Below are 25,259 nucleotides of genomic sequence, written 5' to 3'. Positions count from 1 at the left end.
CCTTCGACCAAATTGAGAAGATAAAAAAGTGACTTGGAACTATTTTTTTGACTGGCGGACTAATTAGGGCTATTTTACCGTTTGAGTCGATAAATTTGATCCATTCATAGTTATCTTCATAAATGGCAATTTATTTTTAAAATGAGCTGGCTACGCTACCCTTTCCTGGTCAGATATGGAATGCCAGATATATATCCTATCCAATGGTAGTAAACATTCCACCCTCTAATTTCACATTTATTTTTTATGAATTTTTCAAAAGTGCCATTTTAACACACAAGTCTATGGGGAATGTTTTACGCGCGTGGCACCTAATGCTTTCAACAAACAATGCTACCATATCATTGGTTCGATTTAGTCCATTTATTAACTCCACTAATGAAATCTAAGCTGCATTCATAGACATATGTTAAAGTATGCGCACACTGAAGTTCAACACCACAGATAAACACATGTTTGCCCGTTGGACAATGTGTTATTTAAATGAAATGCCGTGTGAGCCTTTTTTATTTCTCAACAACCATACATTTTGCGCCAGAATCATTCGGCACACAAACACATGTATGTGCGTGGTCGTTTTATTGGAATCTGTTTGAACTAATTTTTAGATTGTTCCCACTACTGGCATGTAAATTTGAGAATTGAGACGATAAAAAGAATATGTTTTTCTTCTCTTGAATGTCCTCTAGGATTATGGGACCAGAACCGCCTGGCCACCCGTAAACCAAACAAGAAGAAAGCAAAAGTGAAGACGGAAAACAGCGAGACGCCTCCTGTGCCACCCGAGGAGTCATCTCCTGCCAAGGCAAGCGATCTCCTTCCAGAACTGTCGAGTCAGCATTGGGAGATAGCGCGCCTGATAGCCATGGCTTACCGATCAGCTAAGGAAGCGTTGCCCCAACCACCTCCAAATGTAAGTACAGTCCGACCTCTCTTATCCGGCCTGCCTTTATCCGGATCTTTCTATTATCCAGATTCTTACTTGCCCAATTTTTTTTCAATCTATTTCGTGGGGAAACGAGATTTCAATCTAAAATTAAAATTCCTACGCAAACTCAATTTGATTACATATATTTTCCAATGTAATCTACCTACAACCACATTATTTCTTATGCAAATATCTTACCCAAAATCACCGAAAGAACTGTAACAAGATGTCCTAGCTATGGATAACACACGGTGAAAATAATCTGTACCATTACAAGTTGAATTTATCAGCTCAGTTGATAGTAAAATCATGAATAATTATAAAGCTTTTGTATGGCTATCCATGTTGGACCCCTGATAATTCAAGGAGCCTCTTCCTACCGTGTACCCATTCACCTCTGTTGAGTTTGAGTGTAGGACAATGTAGGTAAATTTCTTGCTAAAGGAAAACATGCCATGGCTAGGAATCGAACCCACGCCTCCTACATGTACATGTATGTAACGTACAACGTGTACGTCTTTGCGGAGCGAATGTCTAATGCGTTCCTTTTTTTTGTTCTTTCTAACATGTATTCCGTACGTTGACCAAAGGTGATTCCAGAGCCAGCCTTCCCTGACAGTTCCTCTTCAACATCCCGTGAAGGACCTGAAAAATCCAGCTCTCATCTTCCAAAGGATACTGATTCACCAGGTACCTCACCCCTGCATAACAAGGGACCAACTTACCCAGAGACTCCTCTGGCCTCAGAAAAAGTCCCCAAGAAGAAGACATCTCCAGAATGTGATCCTGGAGAGACCACCAGCAGTTCCTTGACTTTGCCACCAAGAACTATTCCCCAAGCACCATCCGGTGATCTCTCATCGACTCCATCATCCTCAAAGCAGGGAGCCGTATCTCCAGAAGCTGTTCAAACGGCCGAGACTCTGCCATCTCCTTCGACCTCTCCTGTCTTGAAGAAATGCGAGTGCGGATGCATAATTCACAACAAGCCACCTCATGAGACTGAACCTGAAGCGGACCTTGATGTATCATCATCAAAGCCATCGGTCCAAGAAACCTCCAAGGATATCCCGTCCAAAGATCAACCTGGCACGTCTGCTGCGGGGCCATGTCCAGATGATGATCAAAGGTCAATGCTTGCAGGGGGTAAGAAGGGCTCCGTGATTGTCCCACAGATTATGGAAATTGTCGTGCTGCTTCTGAGGCATATGATAAACTTTGCCAAGCAACTCCCTGGGTTCCAGACTCTCACCAGTGATGACCAAGCAACTCTTATCAAAGGTAAACTTCACTTCATTGAAAGTTTAATAACCATCACATCTATTTCCTGATTGTTATTGTTAAAGAATGTGCCATTGCTTCCTTATCAAGACTATTTTGGGCATGGTTTCCTCTATAATATTTTCTTTAATAAAGCTAAATGAAAGTAGTTGCAGTAAAATACTGATTTCATGAGAAAGTCTGTAAAACCAAAGTAAATTACTATGTCATCGTGGATCTAGATCTGGTAAAGTTACAATGTACATAAACTGAACTTTGTGAACTCATAAAATCTAAGCTGAAAAACGATCACACTGAAGATCGCCAACACAGATAGGCACACGTTGGACAGTGTATATTGATTGCTGGAATAAAGACCCGACGGAAATGCCCGAATCCGCGCTTATTTTGCTTATTTCTCAGCAATTACGCAATTTCTTCCAGAATCCTTTGGCGTATATTTTTTATTCATACAAACAGGCACTTGGTTGGTCATTATCTTGGATTCTGTAAAAAGTCATTTTGAGATTGTTACCACAACTGGCATAATATCTTTAAATGCACTGCTCATGAAAACTCCATGATTTCCAGTCTGCTTGTCGATGGCCATTTGCTTTGCAATCCTGAGATAATATCCCCCAAAATTATCACCTAAACTTTTTGTATTGCTCATCAGATTTTCTGGGAACTAAATTATTATTTGCTTACCCCTGACATTGCAAAAAGCGATGGACAGTTTTTTGGGGTGGAAGATGATGTACCAGAGAGAATTTATGAATCCAAGCAACTGAAGCTTGCTTTGCCTCAGGCAATTGTCAGGCCAGGAAAGATGAGATAATCCGCCCTTTCACACTTTTTAAAAGAATGTAATTTGAATGATGATTTCAGTGAAAAATAGGCTAATGACGTATTCAGCATGTGTAATTATAGTAATATAATATAGGGTATTTATATTGCGCACATATCCACCTTATTAGGTGCTCAAGGCGCTTCTATATTACCCGGCTAAGCTAGGCGTTCATAGCGCACACAGCTTTTTAAGGAATTTCTTCCTTCTGGTACCCATTTACCTCACCTGTGTTGAGTGCAGCACAATGTGGATCAGTTTCTTGCTGAAGGAAATTACGCCATGGCTGGGATTGGAACCCACTCTCTGTTTCAAAGTCTGAAGACTAATCCACTGGGCCACAACACTCCACAGTGTGAAACCAAACTAGAACATGATGAGGTTATTGAATGCTAATCACGAATTCAAACTCTACACAGGAGGTGAATTCCAGTTAAGTTTCACTCAAATTGGGGTACGAATTTTGCGTGTGAAAGGCTCGACCTCCTATTAAAACATCTTTTTTGGGGGCGGAGCTTACATGATCTTTCAAGCACTTCGGTAGATAATACGATTGTCATATACTCATCGAAGTTTGTATTTGTGAGGCAGTGGTTTGATTGACAAGTCACCAAGGACACATACTGCCTTCGCTCGGGAATTCACCTTGATTCAAATCACAGTTTTCGAGTGAGCGTGTGAAAGGTCCGATGATTCTAGAGACAAATTTATCATCATTGTAAATGATGATTCAAGATTTACAAGTGAAAAGGCCAAATGAATGAGCCAGAAAGCAAAGTATTTCCAGTGGCATAATGTCTTTTAGTCATAATTCTCTATTTTGTGTAATTGATATCAGCTACAGCTACAGGTTACAAGTTTTCTTCTATTTGCAACAGGTGCTTTGGTGGAATACATGATCCTCACTTCTTGTCCTCTGTACGACATAGAGAAAGGCCAGTTCAACAGTGAGATCTGGCCGACGCTTTCCATCGAGCCGGATCAAGTAGAGAGTGCTGGGTTTATCACTGTCATGAAGTCTGTCATGTCCTTCGCCATTAAGATGCAGAAGCTTGCCCTGACTGAGGAGGAACTTGGTTTACTTTATGCTTTAGCTATCATATCACCAGGTTAGTTTATATCTGTCTGTCTGCCTTTTTATCTGCATGTCTGTCTTCCTATCTATCTATCTGCCTATCTATCTATCTACCTATCTATCCGTCTATCCATCCATCCACCCATCTATCTACCTATCTATCTATCCGTCTATCCATCCATCCATCCACCTATCTATCTATCTATCTGTCTGTCTGTCTGTCTGTCTGTCTGTCTATCTATCTATATATCTGTCTGTCTGTCTATCTATGTGATAACATGTATACATGTATCTATCCCTATATATCTATTATATATTACTTTGTTACCAACGTTTATATACATATACATGTATTCAGTTTCCAATTGTGTTGTTTTAGAACAGTGATTGCTCTCACTCCCCTTAAAACTGAGTCCATGTCCTGGCCCCATGTCATGAATTTTAACGAAGCCAGATCTCTCTGATTGCTTGTCTGACTTCTTTTAAACTTTCACCATTCTTTTTTTTTCTCTTATTTTTCTCTTTTCCAACACAAGATTTAATGACCAAGGACGGATTTTCCTTGAAGCTCATTAACTCTCAATTGTGTAATAAGCCTGCACTTGTTGCCTTGGCAACAATGATGTTAGTGTTCTTGCTAGTTTTCTTTCATGATGAAGCAATACATTTTGTGTCATTTTCCCTTCAGAGCCACAATGGTTTATACAGACTTACAATATCATATAGAATTTTGTATCAGGGTCTTTCCATGAAGTTTGGTATGAATTGTGACATTTTATAATAAGTCAGTAACAATATACATTCATCGTTTGCAGGCTTTACATTTGTATAATGATCATGAATTTTACTGGGAGTTTTGCGCCTTTTTGGGCCATTTACCTTCAATTTTCACCAAAATAATTTTCAACGCTGTTTAATGGACATGGTGTCTGGTAGCATCAGGATATTTGCATTTGGTCCTAGAAGTCAAATTATGCCAATTAGACTCACCAAAAATTGAAATAATTATAATAACAATTTTATATACCACAAAATCGCAAATTGCCTCTAAGCGGTTAAGAGAGAGGAAAATGAAAATATAAAGGAAATAGAAATAGAAATACTTTGCACAACAAAATGTATCAAAACTAATATTACAATTTACAACTTTCTCACCAGATCATGAATAAAGAAATACCATCAAATGGGCCAATAAACATATGATATGATTAATTTAAGATTTAAAAAGATGAGTTTTAAGCATAACTTTAAATGTATTAACACTGTTAGCATTGCGAATTTGTAGGGGGAGATTGTTCCAAAGAAATGAAGCTGCATAAGAGAAAGAACGCTGACCGTATTGTTTGTAAGAAGTATGAGATCGAGAAAGCAGATATTGAGAAGCAGTATGTACATTTACTTGTTAAAGTCAGGTAGATATTTATTTATACCTCCCTTTGCATAGTTTCAAAATAAAATTTAAATATTGTCACAGTGTCCATGTACTTGTGTAGCATTGGGACATGCAGAGCTGCCAAGTAGTACTGATTTTCCGTATTTAGTACTGAAAAATGAGCAAAATACTGATGGTTTCATGCAAAATACTGATTTCTTAAGTTTTAGTCTTATGTGTTGTCCTATGGTGTTTCTTTGAAAATACTAATTTCCTCACTAGAATACTGATTTTTAGCTTTAATAATACTGAAACGTTCTTGTTCAGGTTGGCAGGTCTGGACATGTCACACTTGGTGGACACGAGTAGCGAAGTGACAATTTTTAGATTTTCTTTTAAAGATAGAACTCTGTAAAGGAAATCTCAGGTATTTAGCTCCCTGACGTAACGAGTAAATTTGCACATTGTATCAAGTTTTGCTCGAACCTAATTGCAGTAATTTGACTTTTAGAAACAAATGTTAAAGGACAAGTCCGCCCCAATGATTTGAATGAAAAAAAATCCAACAAGCATAACACTGAAAATTTGATCAAAATTGGATGTAAAATAAGAAAATTAGGACATTTTGAAGTTTCACTTAATAATGCCAAAAGACAATTGTCCTGGTTTTAATGCACATGAGGAGATGGATGACATCATCCACTCATCATTTCTTTTGTATTTTATTATATGAAATATTCAAATTTTCTCCTCATTGTTGAGTGGAGCAAGGATTAATTCTTCCCTGAACATGTGGAATTTGCATTGCTTGATACTATATGGTTTTATAGTAAAGTTGATCCTTATTGTCAAATCTGTAAAAATTTGAATATTGTTTAATTCAAACAATAAAAAACAAAATGAATATTGAGTAAGGGACATAATCAACTGTCTCAATTGATTTGCATGCCACTTGTTTTTCCATGTCACTGTTTTGTGAAAAATAAGCGAAAATTTAAAATGTTATAACTTTCTCATTTTGAATCGGATTTTGACGAAATTTTCAGTGTTATGATAGTTTGATTTGATTTTTTCTCTATTCATTCAAATCATTTGCCCCTGTAACTGCACGATACCCCTTAATGGCCCAAAATTTCCAGTAAGATGTATGTACGAATCAGGGGCGGATCCAGGTATTTCCAAAGGGGGGGGCAAATTTTTCGGAGGAAAATTTTGACAACCCCCCCCCCAAAAAAAGGTTTTCAGCAACAAATTAAGGATATCTTATACCAGAAGAAATTTGACAAGCAAAAAAAAAAAAGAGAGAGAAGTTTTCTTTCTTCAAAAGAGAGGACACCTCTCTCGGTTTTAATGACATTTTTTTGACATTACAAACATTTGACATTATTAATTTTGCCTCTCAAAACATGCCCCCTGTGCCATCCCCCTACCCCCCCCCACCCCCCCCCCTGGATCCGCGCCTGGTACGAATGTACAACCTATGAACAATAAAATGCACAGTGTAATAAGTCTCGTAGTTATGCTGAAATTTCACAATTTGTGCCTCAACTTCATTGAAAGACCCATCAACAGATTTATTAGTTTCTAAATATAATGGAGGCTTTTACAATACTTCATCCTTGAAGATCGTCAAGACCTGGGCCCAGTCTTACAAAGAGTTACGATCGATCCAATCAATTGTAACTCTATGGAAATCCTTCAGTGTCATAATTTTTTTCTACATAAATTTTTCAAAATGTCCTTTGTAAACAAAGGCAAACAAAGAAAACAATGAATTAATGTAATTTACGTCATACCTAGAAATTTTTTTGAACATTCATGCATTTTGGATGTTGACGTTGTTGGCCGTTTATAGTTGAGTTTGATCGGATCAATCGCAACTCTTTGTAAGACAGGCCCCTGGTCAACAGATTCTTTATTTTTAATTAGAGATAGTCAATGATGAGAAATAATGAATCTCGATCTGTTTTTATCCCTGAAGATCGTCGAGACCTGGATGAAGCCATAAAGGTTGAGGAGCTTCAGCAGCCGTTGGTCGACGCTTTGCAGACCTGTGTACAGATCAACCATCCAAAGAAGTTGGGACACTTTGCAAAGGTTAGGCTCGCTGGGACATGATTTGGAACTTCTTTAAGCTTGTTCGGTTCAGTTGGTAGAGCATTCTTCTCACAACCGTAAATGTAGGTCGGGAGTTCAAACCCCGGCAACATCCAACCAAAAGTAAAAAGATGGAAGTTGCTGCCACCCTGTTTGGCGTTCAATATTTAAGTGGTAGAGCCACGTCGATTGGCACTGCACTGCGGCTGCCGGGCCCACAATCAATTGGGCAAAGAAAATTTTTGGAGTATTTCATTTTATGTCTATTTCCAACAATAAAATATGGATTTTCATTTCAAATTTCATACGCTTATTTGCATAATTAATCAAAAAAGCACTTAATTTTTGGAAAATTTTCTTTTACAGTCTTGTCGTTTATATCCGGCTCTACGCGTCTGCAAATTTTTGCAACGATCGTGCAATCAACGGCTGAGATCTGAGTGTGGTGTCAAATTGAACCCCCCCCCCCCGTATATGTCGGTCTGAAATAGTGCAGTTAAGATAGGGTTAAGTGGACAAATCTCTCAGGACTAACGTGAAGGAGTGACAACACAATCAGGGCTTCAGGTTACGTGCATGTATTATGAAATGTGCATATTGATAGCTGTTACGATGCAGTAGAGCTGTAAAGATTAGATAATTATTTTTTCATTGTTCCGACAGATCATCATGCTCCTTACAGAGGTACGTAATGCCACCGAAGCCTACATGGACGACCTGATGACCATCCAACTCAGTGGGAGCAAACTTAATCCCCTGCTTGAAGAACTCTTCAGTGACTAACTGGAGACTATCAGGTGAACCAAAAATTCATTCCACCCAATGGAAGATGATTTTTTGCCGGAAACGTGCTATCTAAAGATATTCTGCCTCGGGGCAAACGGACCTAATCCCCTTCTTGAAGAACTTCTCAGCGACTATTAGGAAACTATGAAATAAACTCCTTTGAACCAACGGGAGATTCCTGTGGATGATGTCTTGTACATTCCTATTTAAATGTTATGCTACAAAGACTTTCTGATGCGGATGGATTGATCTCTAGTCCTTGCCATGAAAAGCTCTTCACTGACTAACGGGAGACAATCTGGAGCTCAGTCCAACCAATTATTAATGATGTTTCTTCAAATGGTCTGCTCTGAAGACATTCTGACTCGGCAGGAGCAGGTTAAATCCTTGAAGATTTGAAAAATGTCCACCTCAAGACTCTTTGGCGGTGTTGAAGCATTCTTGAAGCGTTCTTCAATGACACACTGGATCCCTCCACCCACGAAGTCAGATCCCTGTTGATGATGCTTTGTGTTGAAATGGTCCCCCTCATGGACTATCCAGTGGCGTTGGAGCATCCTTGAAGCATTCTTCAATTATAAGTTGGATCCTTCCACCCACAAGGGGACCCAAGAACTCTATTGAACCAATGTCAGATCCATATTGATGATGCTTTTTATGTTCTTGTTGAAATTGTCCATCTCAAGGACTGTCTGGTACAGTTGGGGCATTATTGAAAAATTTTTCAATGACAATTGCCTATTCCCATTAATGTATTGCTATTAAAGTCGGAGCCTACGTTTCCTGGAAGAACTCCTTTGTGACAGACTGAATCCTACATTATCAATCTACAAAAAGTGTGTTGCCTTTGAGGTGAGGTTAATCACTCTATTCCGTCTAAAAGCTGAGGCTTCAACCATGATGATACTTCAGGAAAAGATAAGGTATATCTTTCACTCCATCTGAAGCAAATTATTAATTTGTCAACAAAGTTTCTATTCCCGTCAACGTCTCGCTATTCAAGTGGGAGCCTCTCATCTTTTCCTGGAAGAACTTCTTTGTGACAGACTCAATCCTGCATTTTCAATTTACAAAAAGTGTGTTGCCTTTGAGATGAGGTCAATCATTCCACTCCGTCTAAAAGCTGAGGTATCAACCATGTTAATACTTCAGGAAAAGATAAGGTATATCTTTCACTCCATTTGAAGCAAATTATTAATTTGTCAACAAAGTTGATTCATCCCTTTAAAGTGAAATTGGCGGCAACAATCATAGGGAGTGAATTTATATTTGCTGATCCCAGACGTTGAGAAAAGCATTGGTAATGCCTGTGAAAAGAGAAGTATTGGGGGAAAGCCAACTTGGTGTCCCAGCGAGAATTTCTTTCGTCAAAACTGCATGGCCTCGGGCAACTGCTGTCGGGCCAGGGAAAAGTGTGATGATAAATTAACCATAAGGCAATTTCCAGTGGCATTAGATAACGCCTGCTGATCATCATATTCATTCTACTCTGGGTGATTTATATCCAAATGGTGTAAAATTGTCCGTGAAATACACACATTAATCCTCCTGTAAGAGGCCGTTCTCATTTCACTTTCTAAAACTAGTTTACTGGAAACTGATTCAGGAAACCAGTTCGGAAGATCGCTTTGCTAGCATTCCCACTTGATCACACAAAAGTGGTTTTCAAAATCACGTAAGTGATCTTGTTGCTATGGAAACGATGTCAGTGGGGTGACACTTTTCGCGCGAAATTCTTAACCGCAGCGTAGGCATTTTACACCTGTTGTGTGGAGTAGCTGGCTCAAAATGTGCGATGATCGCTTCCTGAAGAACAGTTTTGTCCTTGCGCTAAAACCAGTTTAACGAGGCAAAGTGATCTTGAAAACTACAACGCGAGATGGTTTTCCGAATTGGTTAGGAAGATAGCTTCCAAGACCGCTTCGACCGTTCTCACTACAAATTAAACTAGTTTCCGCGAAACTGGTTTCAAGTAAACTAGTTTTAGGAATGTAGTGAGAACAGTATCAAATAGTCGATGAGACATTTTCCATAATTAGAAATGTTCTTTCAAGGAAGTTTTTTTAATTCATGTTCCTCCTTTTTGGATTTGACCTGGAGATGTCCCTATATTGCAAAAATGAGAAAAGAAATGGATTCTACACACCCCCAAACCCTTAAAAAGAGGTATTCCTCAGCATTCTGTGGCAGGTGGTTCAAAAGTTAGGTTTTCTAGATGGCATCTGGCGTCCATTTTGGATTTATGCAAATTAGCAAAATTGCCCAAAGTTGAGGTTTGGGCAACCAAGCTGAATTTTTCGAGGACCCACAGGAACATGAATCAAGAATAAAAACTAATCGGAAAGAACTTTTCTAGGTTGGTGTACCAAAACTATGGGACTGTCAAATCAACTATATTTGTAGTTCGGGAAAATGAAGATTCAGGAAGGACCACACATTCATAATTTTCTTTACCTCTGCCGTTATACTTGTATATGTGACATACCTCAGAATATAAAATTACCTGATTTTGTCAGTTTTTCAAAGCCATTCAACATACAGTGTGAAATTTGATTCCATTTTATTCTTATATTGTTTATACCCATGTGAAAATATCTATCTGTTTTTATCGTCAATGGTAAAGAATGTTATTTATTCACGTTTTCAATGTCTTTACTCCATGAAAAGTTGATAGTTTCTACTCGTTGGATCAGAGAACACCTTATCTAGCAGTTTTTATATTTTGTGTGTTGTCACCCACGTCCGCATATGTGGATGTCATGTGACTTTTCTAGCCAATCAGACACATGTACCCTGCGAGATACTGTGCATACGGCACTTCGACAGAGTAAATAAGGCCTGCTTTTTACAAAATTTGCTCATTCTCCTGAGGACGACAAGAACACACTTGTCGAAACGTCGAGATTGGGTGGTCCTTTTCTGGACCAACACTTGCCCAAGAAAGATGCATGGTGTACCGTGAAACCTACTACACTAGCAGTGTTTAGTTCAGTGGAAGCCTTTTTGGTTCAACGGTATTGAACTTTGCCTGTGAGGCAGAGGCGAGGGTTTTCAAATCCCACTGCTGCATTCGATGAGGAGAAGGATGGCGACTACGACGACGATGATGATGATGATGATCCACACCGTTTCTGTTGCACTACATTTCGTTCAAAACATTAACAAGCACAGACACATTACGTTTTGAGACATGATTTGAATATCTCAATGCTGTCAATTGCATGGGGCAAAGAGGGGAGGGACTTCCAAAGGAATGGGACATTAGATGAAAAGGCACGGTCTTCTTACCCCCATAAGGCCACCGCACTCCTTACGACCCGACTGGTCGGCAACTGGCTTGCGACTGACTGAGGGGAGATGTGACGTCACAGCTCTTGTCAGCTTGCGCGTTGCAGACGGTCAGAGACAATCGCAAGGAAAATCGTAAGGATTGGACATGTCGAATCCTTATGACTGGATCACAAGCTCAATACAACTTCCAGCCAATCAGACAGCAGAGTTGCACGACGCATATATGATAAACAATGCGCATACCTAGTAGTAAGGGCATTCTCCCAGTTGCTATGGCAAAAAGCGCATGCGTGAGTCGCAGATCAGATCCTAAGGTGTGCGTTGTCGAGGCTTATGACCACCTTGCGATTCATTTCCCCTCACTCAGTCGCAAGTCAGTCGCAGACCAGTCAGGTCGTAAGGTGTGCGGTGGCCTTTAGGTGTGTCATGGCTACATGGAGAGTGACACCAGTATCAGATGAGTGCAAAGCCAGGATGTAGACAGCGTTGCTCTTCGACAGAGATCACGTAGCCTGGAGCTAAGCCGTGCATTGACAGCTTTGAAATTCGGGAGAAGGATTTGAATTTGATCCTGTACTTACTTACCTGTACATGTTACTTGGCAAGACATCAGTGTACATTTGCTTCTCCTTACCCAGGGTGTTAAATGAAAAACCGGTAGGATGTCAAGTTGTACATTAGTTTGAGCTTTGTAGCTCTTGCTAGAATGCTCTTCACTGAGTGGAGGAAGTACATAATTATTTTTGGGCAAGCTGGCATTTGATGAAAAAATCTATTTGTAATGCATTTATGAAATTTTATTGTGCAACATGCACTCTGCGTGAAGCAGTGAATAAGCAAAAGTGTTATTATTCAGTCTTTAAAATTTTGACAATTCTAAACTGAAATACGACTAGTGAAATTAGTACAATTCATTATTATAGCAATTGTTACATTTTATCATAGAATTATGGAGAAAACAAATCGAGAGGGGAAGTGCAAATTCAGAGTTTTTATTACCAGTTTGGTCAAGCCAATGTTGTTTTTCGTGTTCAATCTCTGAAATAGAATGAAATTGAATTATTTGTGTAGTTAGTGTATGGTTTAAAAAATGGCAACTGGGGATTTGTTAAAGTTTTAATTATTTTTCATTCATCATTACAACAGGATTGTTACTACGTTTATGCTGCATGTACTCCTTGGAGTTGATTTTTTATATACATTATAATCAAGTGTAAATATTTCTTGCAGATTATTTTGGGTAAGTGTCCTATTTCATTTAAGAAACTTGAACTGATATTTCATGTGACGAAAGTGATACAGGAAATGAGATTTTAATTCTGTTTTGTTCAGGAGAGAGGTGCCCTTCCCCATTTATTGCTTCACATGCGTTAAAGGGGATACTTCAGGTTGAGAATAACATGATCCTTGTAGTAAGAGAAAAATCAAGTAAGCAATTACAGCAAAATACTGAAAAATTTCTTCAAAAATTAATGTAAAAACGAGAAGTTCTTGTAAATTATGACCCCATGTACCCTTCTAAAAATGTTACTTTTAAACCTTGTGTTTTATATTTATCATTCACATGTATGAGATAAATAATTCCCTTGTTTTAAGTTTCCATGATTATGATCTTTCACAGTGAAGCAGCAGTCAACCTATTTTGACAATCATGGAATGGAGACTTATTCAAGTATCATATTTGATTTTTCTCTTCAAATTTTTGATAGGTGGACTTGATCATTAAACCCTAACGCCCAGATCCTATCCGGGATCTGGGCGTTTGCAGTTGCCCAGAAATTAATTTTTGTTTTTCTTATACATGTACATGTAGTAATTTGGCCTGAAGTGACAACCAGGATCAATAACAAATAATACCTTAGTTGTAATATCTCAATGTTTGTAAAGTGCTGGAAAATTTGATTACACATGCTATGTTATTTTTGCTATTGAGGTTTCTATTTTTGAGTACGCGAAAAAAACTGATTATATTCTGTATTTTATGTATTTTCATGTACTTCTATGTATGAATTTTATACATCTGTGTGGGAAATTGTTTCTTTATTGGATGGCATTCGGTGTCTAACACTGATTCCATGTCTTTTGCTGTATTAGTGTTTATATTTGTATTTAATATGTTCTTGTCTCTGAATTTGTTATGTCTCAGTATTTGTTATGTCTCAGTATTTCTATGCACAGTTCTTTGCCAGAATACATCATGTACATGTATGTGGGAAATTATTGTGTTGGAAACGATTTTATCAATGATGTTTTTCAAGACCAACAACTCAGTATCCGAGTGTATGTTTGCTCATTGTTTCTCTTTTCATGCTTATGAATTATATTTTATTTTCTCATCAATTTGAGTAAAGATAATTCAAGCAGTGTTAAAATCCAGTATTGACTGTGCTGCACTGTGGTGCGTAAGAAATTAAATATGGTGGATTCTGATGAGATCCACAGTGCATTTTCTCTCGACTTTATCATTTATTAATCATTCTATGTGAAGAATGATGAAATTTGTTTCATCATTGTTGGTCAGTATTTTATTTTATTTATTTTTTTATTTTTTTGGTGGGCATTGTTTTTATCTAAGCCTATGAATGGTTCAGAATGTAGGCTTTGAACGTCGATACTCTGTTCCAGACTGTAATGTCATATGAATGAAACTTTGTGTTACTTCATAAGTCTCTAGTAGTTCACATTGCAACGTCTACATTATTGTACATTTTGGGCACTTCTTGGTTTGAGTAAATTAAGAAAATGGAGGTCGAACACATTCTTGTACGTAGCACTGATGATAATTTCATCGAGTTAAGATCTATGTAATATATGAACGTAGAAGCCTATATAGTATGCCTAGCAAATGAGTTGGTAAACTCTAGTTGGAACGCTTCCCAGGGAGTGGAGAAGGTGCATACATTATGTGCAGACAAGCCAGGGTAGGGGTATATATATATATATATATATGTGAGAAATTACACATGTACAACAGCTTTGGCATCTCTTGTATTTAAAGATATTGTGAAAGAAATTAATGAAGAGAACAACGGTAGGCGTAGCTTAAATCAATGTTCCCCAGAGCTATCTGCCCTTTGGAAAAGTTGGTGATGCCAAAAAGATGTTTCTGCTGGGAATTGAACCAATTCCTCCAGCTTTGAACGCAGGTGCTTTAACCACTAGACCACAGAGTGGCTAGGGTGACCATAATCTGATTGACCGTCGGGTAAATTTCCAATTGAATTTCCATTGTCGGGTGTAGGTGAGTTATAAACAATGACAAGCTTATATATATATATATATATGTGTGTGTAAAAAGCTTCGATAGAGATGTTCTGATTTACTTAGTGCTTTCTAAACGCGGAAATATGCCTATAAAAAAATATTCTCAAATGTCATTGATGGTGATCAGATGATGATGTCACGCAAAAACAGACTTGAAATGAATCACCGCCAAGAATTTTTTCCAGTGAATTGAATTCCTAAACATGGTATTTTGATGCGTAATGATGTATTCATGTTTAAGGGTTCATGTTTGTCAGGGATTTTTGATGTGTACAGGGGTGTGTACCCTGATATTTATATTCAAGGCATTAAAGACACTAGCATGATATTCTGCGATCAGTTTAATTCAAACTCTGGTCTGGATAGCTTTTTGTGAAAGATTTATGTAACCGTAAAAATGCAGTTTATCGGCTCATTTCACATACTGCTCAAGTCATTCAGAACCAACTGAGAATAATTACTGAAATAGATCTCATTATCCCAGGAAAGTGCCAAGGAAAGTGCCAAGTAAAAATAGGTGACATGAAATACAATCGGATTTGATCTGATGGCAACTCGATCAATCAAAATTTGTCTATTTCTAGTTTTACTTCTCATTTGAATATTTCTTAAGTTAACCTGAAATACTTTTTTTTTTCATCATGTCATATAACAATTTAAATATTCATATAATATTGCATTCGGGTTTGATGAGCAGGGGAATATGTATATTATTGACTGAAGCTGTGTAAAAGAAAAATGACAAATCTCGTGAAAGAGGGGGTGTATGAATGTTATGACTACTAGTCACCTATTTTGCAGTGTTGTAATCGATTAGACAGACAAAATAGGTATTTACAGTATATCTTGTCTCTGAAATGCCTCATTCAGGTATATATGATACGTATATATATTTGCCTCTGTGCTTTAGTGTATACATAAGGTTCATCCGTGTGTTGATCAGGTATTATTTGTGGGTATTTTGATTCGTGAGTGTATATTTTGTACATAGAGGTGGATTGGTCTTGTGTCGTGTTCACACTGTGCAAGATTATGAGGTGGGGATGCCTGATAAGTCAGCATGTAGTATATATTAAAGGAGGGCTATATTCAGCAGGCACAACGGCATGAAAATGAATCCGGTGTCGCTTTCCGTGTTGAAGGTATCCAAATGTTGTTGGTGTTTGATCTTCTGTATGGATATTCGCACAATCAGGAAAATACTTGTAGCCCACAGGGCTGGGCCATGCCTCAAATTAGCTGAGGGTTATTTCAAGCATCACCACATGTACTGAAGGAAGAAGGTGCACCAAATACAGCAAAATGGAGGGAGAACTATTTAATTGAGTGTATTGTATCACTGATGACCCCTCCCCCCTTCCTTCCAAGTTTAACATAGAACCCAGGCAGAGGCTTCAGCCGCCTTTGACGGTATGATTCTGATGCTGTAAGGCAAAATGTAGCCAGTTCGTAGTTCCACTCTGCGCATGATCAGAGGAAGGTCATTTGTACTGAAGTGACCAGGGGCCGATTGCACGAAAGGGTCTTTGCAAGGACCGTCTTTCGTGTCGCCCATTTCTTATGATGCGCCATGTGAAACGCATTTTTAATAAATCATCTGCAAACATATTTTATTTGTCCGTTAAAATAAACAAAATTTTTGTTTATAAAATGATGTGATATATCATGAAATTGTATAAAATTTGATTTAAAAGCAAGCTAACGAATCTTATTCTTTATCATAAATTTCAGAAACACCCCGCTTATAGCGTATTATAAAATATGGACGACACGAAAGACGATCCGTGGGAAGACCCTTTCGTGCAATCTGCCCATGGTGGTTTAAAATTTAATGAGATAAGCACCATCTTTGATGTCTTGATCATTCATATATTCTTTTTGAATGGTGCTTTTCATTCACATCCACAAAGAAAAAAAAATGCGTCCACGAAAGACTGGTATTTCAAAGGTTGCCAAGTACATTGTACAACATGCTATAATGCATTTAAAGTAGAAATGCAACAAATACCTTCTTAGAGCATTCAAAGGTGTGCTATTCTAGTCACCCGGTCTATTCAATTTCTTCATCCTGCTATGTAAGGCATCCTTACATAATATCTTGCTTTGAAATCTGCCTATCTCAATGAAAGAAATGAAATTGTCCATGAAGTAACTACGAACTGGTCTATGTGTTTTCATGTGGCCAGACTAAAAAAGTGCTTTATAAGTGCTTTGCTTTCTCAGTTACTGGGTCAAACTATAACCATGAGAGAATGGAATTAGCGGGGAGGGGGGCAGTCAGATATTTTGCTGTACACACGCGTTACCAAGTAATTTCTAAACACCTCCTAGTGCAATAAAAAAAACCCCTAAACAAGTTTTTCACGGGCCTTATATACACATTTTGGCCCTTAAACAAGTCGCCAAAATATGATCTCAGGGGGGGGGAAGCTTGGAGAAAACACATACCCTAAACACGGTTGACTAGTCTCTAAAAAAAAGCTTTGGGGAAAAACATACCCTAAAAACATTTGACCCCGCGATTGAAAACCACCCTTTTTCTTGAAAATTGTGTTTTTGATACCTTTAACGAGTCCACGTGGGGACCGCGTCCAAAACTGAAAAAGCACCCCTTTATTAAAACGCGTTTTTTTTTTGGTCACGCGTGTGTACAGCAATGTATTTGAATTAGCGCAGTTTGTATATTCCTCTCTGAAAGAATTAAAAACGCTTTGACCTGTGGTTGATTGCTTGACTGATGGATGGTCGACTACAGTCTTTAAGGCCTTCTGTGAGTTAAAATTGTAGTGCATACGGTTTTAATACTTTGTACATGTATGTATCGGTTTTGTTTTGTATTATGGAAAAAAGTGGTTGTATTGAAATTTGTCATTGCCCTGTTCCTCGTATTAATGCCTTACTCGTTTATGTTATTTTTTGGATTGCATTGTAAAAGCCAATCAAGTGCTGCCTATTGTTGCCTTACATGTAAGTGATTTCATATGTGGATAGTTGTACAGTGCAGATAAACATGCATGCACGCGCACACACACACCCGCCCACACATACACATTGAAACAGCTATATTTTTTTTATTCATTTTTTCCCCATCAACATTTGTCAATGCTTGACATTATGTTGGTTGGGTATTTTGGATCATCCCTTAGACTGCTTTACTACATCAAATAGCAATGAAAACACGATTAACTTTCATCTTAAATTTACGTTTATGACCATGTTTGGCTTGGTAGTATATATCCTTTCTTCTGCCATCTGCCAAGACCTTTGGGACACTCCCTCTGCCTAATTCTTCATTTTGCCAGTTTAAATGAATAATTACCTGGTAGAGCATATGATATAGTTGTGATGTTAGCATTTTTTCTTATTACATTTTATAATGACACGTGGTTCCACCAGGTTTATTCGAAGGAAAGGGGGGGGGGGGGTTTGATGGGTATGAGGGTGCCCAGATACCATGTTCCGAATGCCCGAGATCTGACAGTTAAGCGCACTGTTTCTATTCCACGAACCGTCCTCTCTGTTACGTTGCCCACTGTGTCGTAAATAATTAACTTCAAGAAAGTATAAAGATACGGGATGAAACTTTGGAACTTGAACTTTTTAATGAAGACACTGGTAAATAATTTGCTCTCCTAGTAGGTGCACTTATTGCTGGTTTAAAAAAAAAACTTTTCTTTAAATGCGTTTTCTGCAAAAGTAACTTTCGCATAGAAGTGCGCAGAGAGGACGGTTCGTGGTGCGTGCGACGATATACTTCGTCTGCTGTTTGAAGATCATGGCAGGTTGGCTCCGCCTCCTGTTTCTGTGTGAAATGATGTCAACAGATAATTGGGCCAGCACGTGTAACTGTAACTGTCTAATGAGAAACGGCTGCATGCAAATCACATTGATAATCGTCGCAGTGAAGTTCGGGCAAGTCGAGCTTGCCACAAAACCCTGCGAATAGCACTGCCTTGAATCCTAAGAATGACTAACTTTAAATAGCGCAGTGAAATAAAACATTTTGTAGTGTTTATGATTTATATGACTGCCATTTTTATGTGATGTGATCTATACAGATTACACACAAACACAAAACAAGTCATGAATGAGAAACTATACTCAGTACTATGTTTCTTTGATTTCCTAGTGAAATAGTGAAATAAACCAGCAGCTTGAGAGAAATTTGTATATTTTTTTAATTCTGAAAGAAGTCGGGAAACCTGTTTTTATTGATTTAACTCTATATACTGATTGTACTAGTTTATGCCAATGTACAACATTTAATAATTATTTTTTTTAGACAGCTTTTATATTTTTAAAGGGTGTTTTTTGTTAGGATATATCTACTGGAAAGAACAGTGTTGTCCCAGTGTGGTCACACTCCTCACAGTGTGGAACATCACACTGGAAAATTTGAGCATTTGAAACAGTGGAATTCACATTTTCACATCTTCGGAGTACACACTTTGATATCTTGCAATGCGGACACTCACTGTCCCCACAGTGTGAAGTTATTTTCAATCGGTTGAATCTCATCATCACACAGTCAACTATGTAATCACACTTGTGAACACACTGCGGACACACTTAGCACAATGCTGACACAATATGAGCACAATGTGGACACTGTGAGCACACTATGGGCCAACTGTGAACCCACACTGTAAACACACTGAGTAAACTGTGAACACACTACAAATACCTTGAGTACACCATGAACACACAGGACACACATTCTAGACACTGAACACACTATTAAAGCATGCTTTGGATACCTGGTTAGCACACTGGGAACACTCTGGACACACGAAGCACATTGCTGACACAATGTGAGCACAGTGTGGACACTGAACACAATGTGAGCACAGTGCAGACACCCTGTGAATGCACTTTGCGCCAACTGTGAACCCCACTGTAAGCACTGAGTATACCATGACCACACAGGACACATTCTGAACACTCTGTGAACACATATTGAGCACACTGAGATCACACTGTGGACACTGTGACCACAATGTGAGTGCACTGCAGACACACTGTGAACACACTATGGACTGACAGCGAGCCCAAGCTGTGAACGCACTGAAGACACTGGATACACATTCTGAACACACTGTACACAGGACACACATTCTGGACTCTGAACACACTGTAAGCATGCTATGGATACCTGGTGAGCACACTGTGAACATGTATTCAGCACACTGTGAACACACTGTGGACATCTATTGAGCACAATGAGATCACACTGGACACTGTGACCACAATGTGAGTGCACTGCAGACGCACTGAACACACACTATGGGCCAACTGGGAGCCCACACTGTGAACACACTGAAGACACTGTAAGCATTGAGAACACTGGGAACACATTGGTACACATTCTGAACACACTGTACACAGGACACACATTCTGGACACTGAACACACTGTAAGCATGCTATGGATACCTGGTTAGCACACTGAACACTTATTCAGCACACTGTGAACACACTGTGGACACTATTGACCACAATGTGGACACCCATTGAGCACACTGAACACACTGTGGACACCTATTGAGCACACTGTAAACGCCCTTTGAGCGCACTGTGGACACACTGTTCTTTCCATGAGTAATGAAGGCTCAATAAGACCCAGGGCTATGCTCTCCCCATCGTTATCTGTGCCAATGATTGTGTTCATGCCACGAACTGCCATATGTATTTTTAACTGAAATATAAATCTAATGTTTAGATAGCCAAGTCCCCTCTCAAAGCAAAAGTTGAATACGAATTTGCCATAATTTAACATTTGATTTTAATTAGGTCATGTATATGCTTAAACATAATTTGATGCAAAATATGATTGACATGAAGTTAGATTAGCAGGAATTTTAAGTGAATATTGTAATTAAATTTTTCGTTAAAACTGTGATCAGGAAGAGGGCTTTCTGTATTGGCGGTTTCTGTTTCTTAAACATTGTTATGCAGGGTGCTACATAAGCACTTGCCCGATTGCCCGGGGCAAGTAAAAGTTAGAGTCGGGCAAGTGTTTTGAAGTTAAGACCAACACTACTTACCCGTATTGGGCAAGCAAAATTCTCACAGTAGAATGACCAAAATTAGGGTCGATATGATATGATATTGACCGGGCAAGTGCTTCTAAAAAGTTATGTTGCACCCTGTTATTTAATATGCATTACATTATGTCAGTTCTGATGGATTCATCAGTCAATATATGAAAAAGATTCCTTTGTCAGGTAATATATTAAGTTTAAACTAAATTCAATTATATTCAACAACAAATCTCTGAAAAAATGTGTTTTTAAATATATACAGTGTGGCCCGTATTCTGAAGTCGGGTTTAACGTAAACTTGGGTTTAAAGTTGTGGTTTAAGTATGGATAGCCAATTGTTACATAAATCACTGACGGAAGAGATATCATATTTCAGCTCATTTGGCTCTCAATCATTTATAATAGTCTAGGAAGTATAAATAAGATGACTGTCTTCACCATCGATGAATCAGGAAAGAGAACATACAACTTAATAAAAATTTTGACACTTTTGCCCCCCCCCCCCGGGTGGGGCACTTCCATTCACGAGTGGATACCATGCGCGACCATGTGATCTCTAAAAGCACCTTAAACATGTATTTTCCATATTCTGAAATGCACCCCTTAACAAGTATCGGCGTCTGAAATTCTACCCTTAACAAGTATTGGAAACAAAACGACACTCTTGGCAAGTATTCCCTGAAATGAACCCTTAAACAAGTACATCGATACTTTGTTATGTCATGGGTCCGTCAGTCGTCGGTTTTTGCCTTTACACACCATTTGGTTTAGTACGCCCCCACCTTCCACACCTCGCGCAAATCGGACTCTAAACATGTAGTGTTGGGGCAAAAAGAACATCCTCTATAAAACATTTTAGTTTTGTTTTATCTTCCCTGCAAATTTGACCCTAAACACGTAGCCTTCCTAGAGAAACAAGTACAATTTTTTCCATAATTTTTGTGTTTTTGCCACCGTACGTAACGTGCCCTATCTTGAAAAAGACATCCTTTTTACGTGTTTTTCTTTTGGTCGCGCATGATATTCACTCGTCAATGTAAATGCCCCCCCCCCCCCGCGGGCACTTTTGGCTTTCCCATAATTTTTAGCAGAGTTAGACCATGGTCTAAGTTAAACCTGACCTCAGAATACGGGCCATTGGTTCCAGGATGATGTATACTATTTGCAAAAAAATGTAATGAGGCGATGTAAAATTATGTATTGTGAATTAACAAAGTCGTCTTCTTTGACTTGCTATTTGCACTTGTTTATTATTGTCAGTGCACAATCTCAGTGCTACTAAAGTATGATATAGTGTGACTTCATGTGACTTATGTGCATGAGAAACCTGTGATTTAAGTGTGACTTGAGTGTTAGTTTGATGTGAATTCATTCAAGTTACTGCCCTCTGATAAGGAAGAAAAATGAACGAAACAGATTCTGTGAAAACACTTTCAATATTGCATGGAAATGAAACATAGTAAAGTTTTGTGATGCAACAATACATTTGCCACAAATGGTATGGGTAAATATTTCAAAGCAAACTCCCTTTAATATTTCAGAGATGACATTCGCTTATTTATGTTGAATTCAATAAGAATTTTAAAAAATGATATGCAAACATGGTCATTGTGAAACGGCATGTCACTTAACTCTTACTGTGTATGTCTTTGTACAATGTGTTCATTTTCCATCATGTGTTTACTTGGCACAAATGGTACACAACTGAAATGTGTTGTGAAAAGTTGTATGCACATCGTCATGAATATTCATTAGATGGACTGCATGGTGATGTCACATCCCCACTTTCCTTTTGTTATGTTGTTACATCAAATCATAAATGTTTCGTTTTTTATACATTTTGTAAATGATGTGTCTCCATTATGATGAAATAAGTTGGGGCAATAGATAATTAATACACTTAATCAGTTGTAAATCCAATTGTTTTAGTTCTTGGTAATTTTTTTGTTGAATAAACCTGATTTCATATAATAGAATACAAAAGAACAAGTGGGGATACGTCGTTATCAGCCCACCTAGTGATTATTCATAAGACACGCCCAGAACTGTTTCACCGGAATAATGCAAATCTTTAGAATTCAATAACTTCGTTATTTGTTTTCCGATTTTGATCAAATTTTCAGCATTTTGCTCTGTGAATTTTACTCTATTTATTGAGATATAATATCTCCTGCCTGAACCTTCCCTTTATTAAAGGACAAGTCCACTTTAACAAAAACTTGATTTGAATAAAAAGAGAAAAATTCAACAAGCATAACACTGAAAATTTCATCAAAATCGGATATGAAATAAGAAAAATATGACATTTTAAAGTTTCGCTTATTTTTAACAAAATAGTTGTATGAACGAGCCAGTTACATCCAAATGAGAGAGTCGATGACATCACTCACTATTTCTTTTGTATTTTATTATATGAAATATTTGTATTTTCTCGTCATTGTCATGTGAAATGAAGTTTCATTCCTCCCTGAACACGTGGAATTCCATTATTTTAACATTTTGTGCTTCAGGCAAGGAGGTCCTAATCGTCAAATTCGTAAAAATTGAAATATTGTATAATTTAAACAATAAAAAACAAAAGAAATAGTGAGTGACATCATCGACTCTCTCATTTGGATGTAACTGGCTCGTTCATATAACCATTTTGTTAAAAATAAGCGAAACTTTGAAATGTCATAACTTTCTTATTTTACATCCGATTTTGATGAAATTTTCAGCATTGTGCTTGTCTGATTTTTCTGTATTGATTCAAATCAACATTTTTCTGAGGTGGACTTTAAGCGATATACTACTCGGTATGATATGAATCTACATGTATGTCTTTGTACAATATGTTCACTTTCCATCATGTTACTTGGCACAAATGTTACACAACTGAAAAATTATATTTGGAAATAAATATATATACATATGAAACAATAGTGACCATTGCCTTGGTTTATTTATCATGTCTTCATAGAAAAAAAAATCGCCCACCCCTGAGAGAGAGAGAAAGAGAGAGGGGGGGGGGGGGTGGTTGGATGAAAGAGAATGAACAGAAGAGTACCGAAGCGATGACGCCATTTGCCATGGTGTCATAGCGCCTGGTTCTAAACAAAATGAACCCGCCAAATGAAAGCCTGTTTCTTATAGGAGAAAATGGCTGCTATCGGAATTTGATCGCTTGCAACCTATTTTTTCACACGAGCCAAAGTCATTTGCAAAGTGAGCAGACAATCGTCAGCTCCGACTCTGTTTAGAACCAGCCCGCCATGACACCATGGTAACTGACGTCACACTTCGGTACTCTAGATAAGAGACGCAGAGAGAAATAAAACAAAGAAAAAGAAGTTTGAGGGAGGGTGTATATGGAGAATAGGAGGGGTCTTGCAACTTGGTGAGGAGAATATTTGTTTGATTGTTTTTTAATTTCAAGGCAGCTATTAATCAAAGAAAATCAAATTTTGAGATAAGATATGCATGTGAATAACTTCTATTGACTGAAATAAACTCTGAAACTAAGACACCATTCGTATGAAATGTTTTAGATAGATGGTTTTACACGACTTAATTTCGTGAATATAACATTATACAAGTTTCATATAATGTCGTTTTTCATACATAGCAATGAATGAAAGGAGATAAAGATAGCATAACAAACTTTTTTATCATTGTTTAATGTATTGTTTTTCAATTTTTATTCACATTTCTTGAAGAAAACAGTTACATATAAAGACAAAACATGGCAACATAACTGGGCGACCTCTGAAAGCAATACTTACGATCTTATCATATGAAAACGAGACAAGTAACTGTTATCACCTACCCCCTACCCGTACTATATTAGCGAAAAACTCTACAAACATTGATATTCTTAAACGCAAACTTAAAAAGATGCTTATTTGTCAATACTCCACACCAATAAGTCAAGCTATCACATAACCTAAACTAAAACTGCATAATAACTTAACTTTTAACTACCAATGAATTTGTCAAACTTTATTTGTAAAAAAACAACAACACTACCACATGATACAATACATTACGACCTGTGCACCTGCCATTTTCCTCTTTTCATTTGCACTTTTTATTTGCATCTCCCTTATCTCCCTCTTTCTTTCCTTTGCCACTTCACCCTCCCTATTATAATTTTGTAAGTACTTTTTTGTATGTTACCACTGTAATTATTATTATTTGAACTACTTTCTCTTATTTTTTGTCGCTTATTCGTTTTATTTTGATATTTGTGGATTACTTGTGTTTCTTCTGCGTCCGTCTCGATTTTCGTATATAGTTGGATAGGCCTAGATAGTTTGTTTA

At 37.8% G+C, this 25,259-nt stretch overlaps 1 protein-coding gene across 2 annotated transcripts in view; it reads left to right on the top strand.

Annotated features, from left to right (window-relative positions):
* The window catches only part of LOC121420038 (oxysterols receptor LXR-alpha-like), a 40,022-nt gene extending 30,031 nt beyond the window's left edge, over positions 1-9,991 (top strand). For both annotated transcript variants that reach the window (XM_041614563.1, XM_041614564.1), the window contains exons 3-7: positions 690-913; positions 1,519-2,209; positions 3,914-4,144; positions 7,464-7,579; positions 8,243-9,991. In XM_041614563.1, coding sequence (XP_041470497.1) covers positions 690-913; positions 1,519-2,209; positions 3,914-4,144; positions 7,464-7,579; positions 8,243-8,362 — 1,382 coding nt within the window. In that variant the 3' untranslated portion in view covers positions 8,363-9,991. The remainder of the gene's footprint in view (positions 1-689; positions 914-1,518; positions 2,210-3,913; positions 4,145-7,463; positions 7,580-8,242) is intronic.
* The last annotated feature ends 15,268 nt before the right edge of the window (positions 9,992-25,259 follow it).

The sequence above is a fragment of the Lytechinus variegatus genome, chromosome 8, assembly GCF_018143015.1.
Source record: "Lytechinus variegatus isolate NC3 chromosome 8, Lvar_3.0, whole genome shotgun sequence".
Classification (NCBI taxonomy): domain Eukaryota; kingdom Metazoa; phylum Echinodermata; class Echinoidea; order Temnopleuroida; family Toxopneustidae; genus Lytechinus; species Lytechinus variegatus.
Note: the sequence above shows the minus strand (reverse complement) of the source record. Positions and strands in the feature narration are given on the sequence as shown.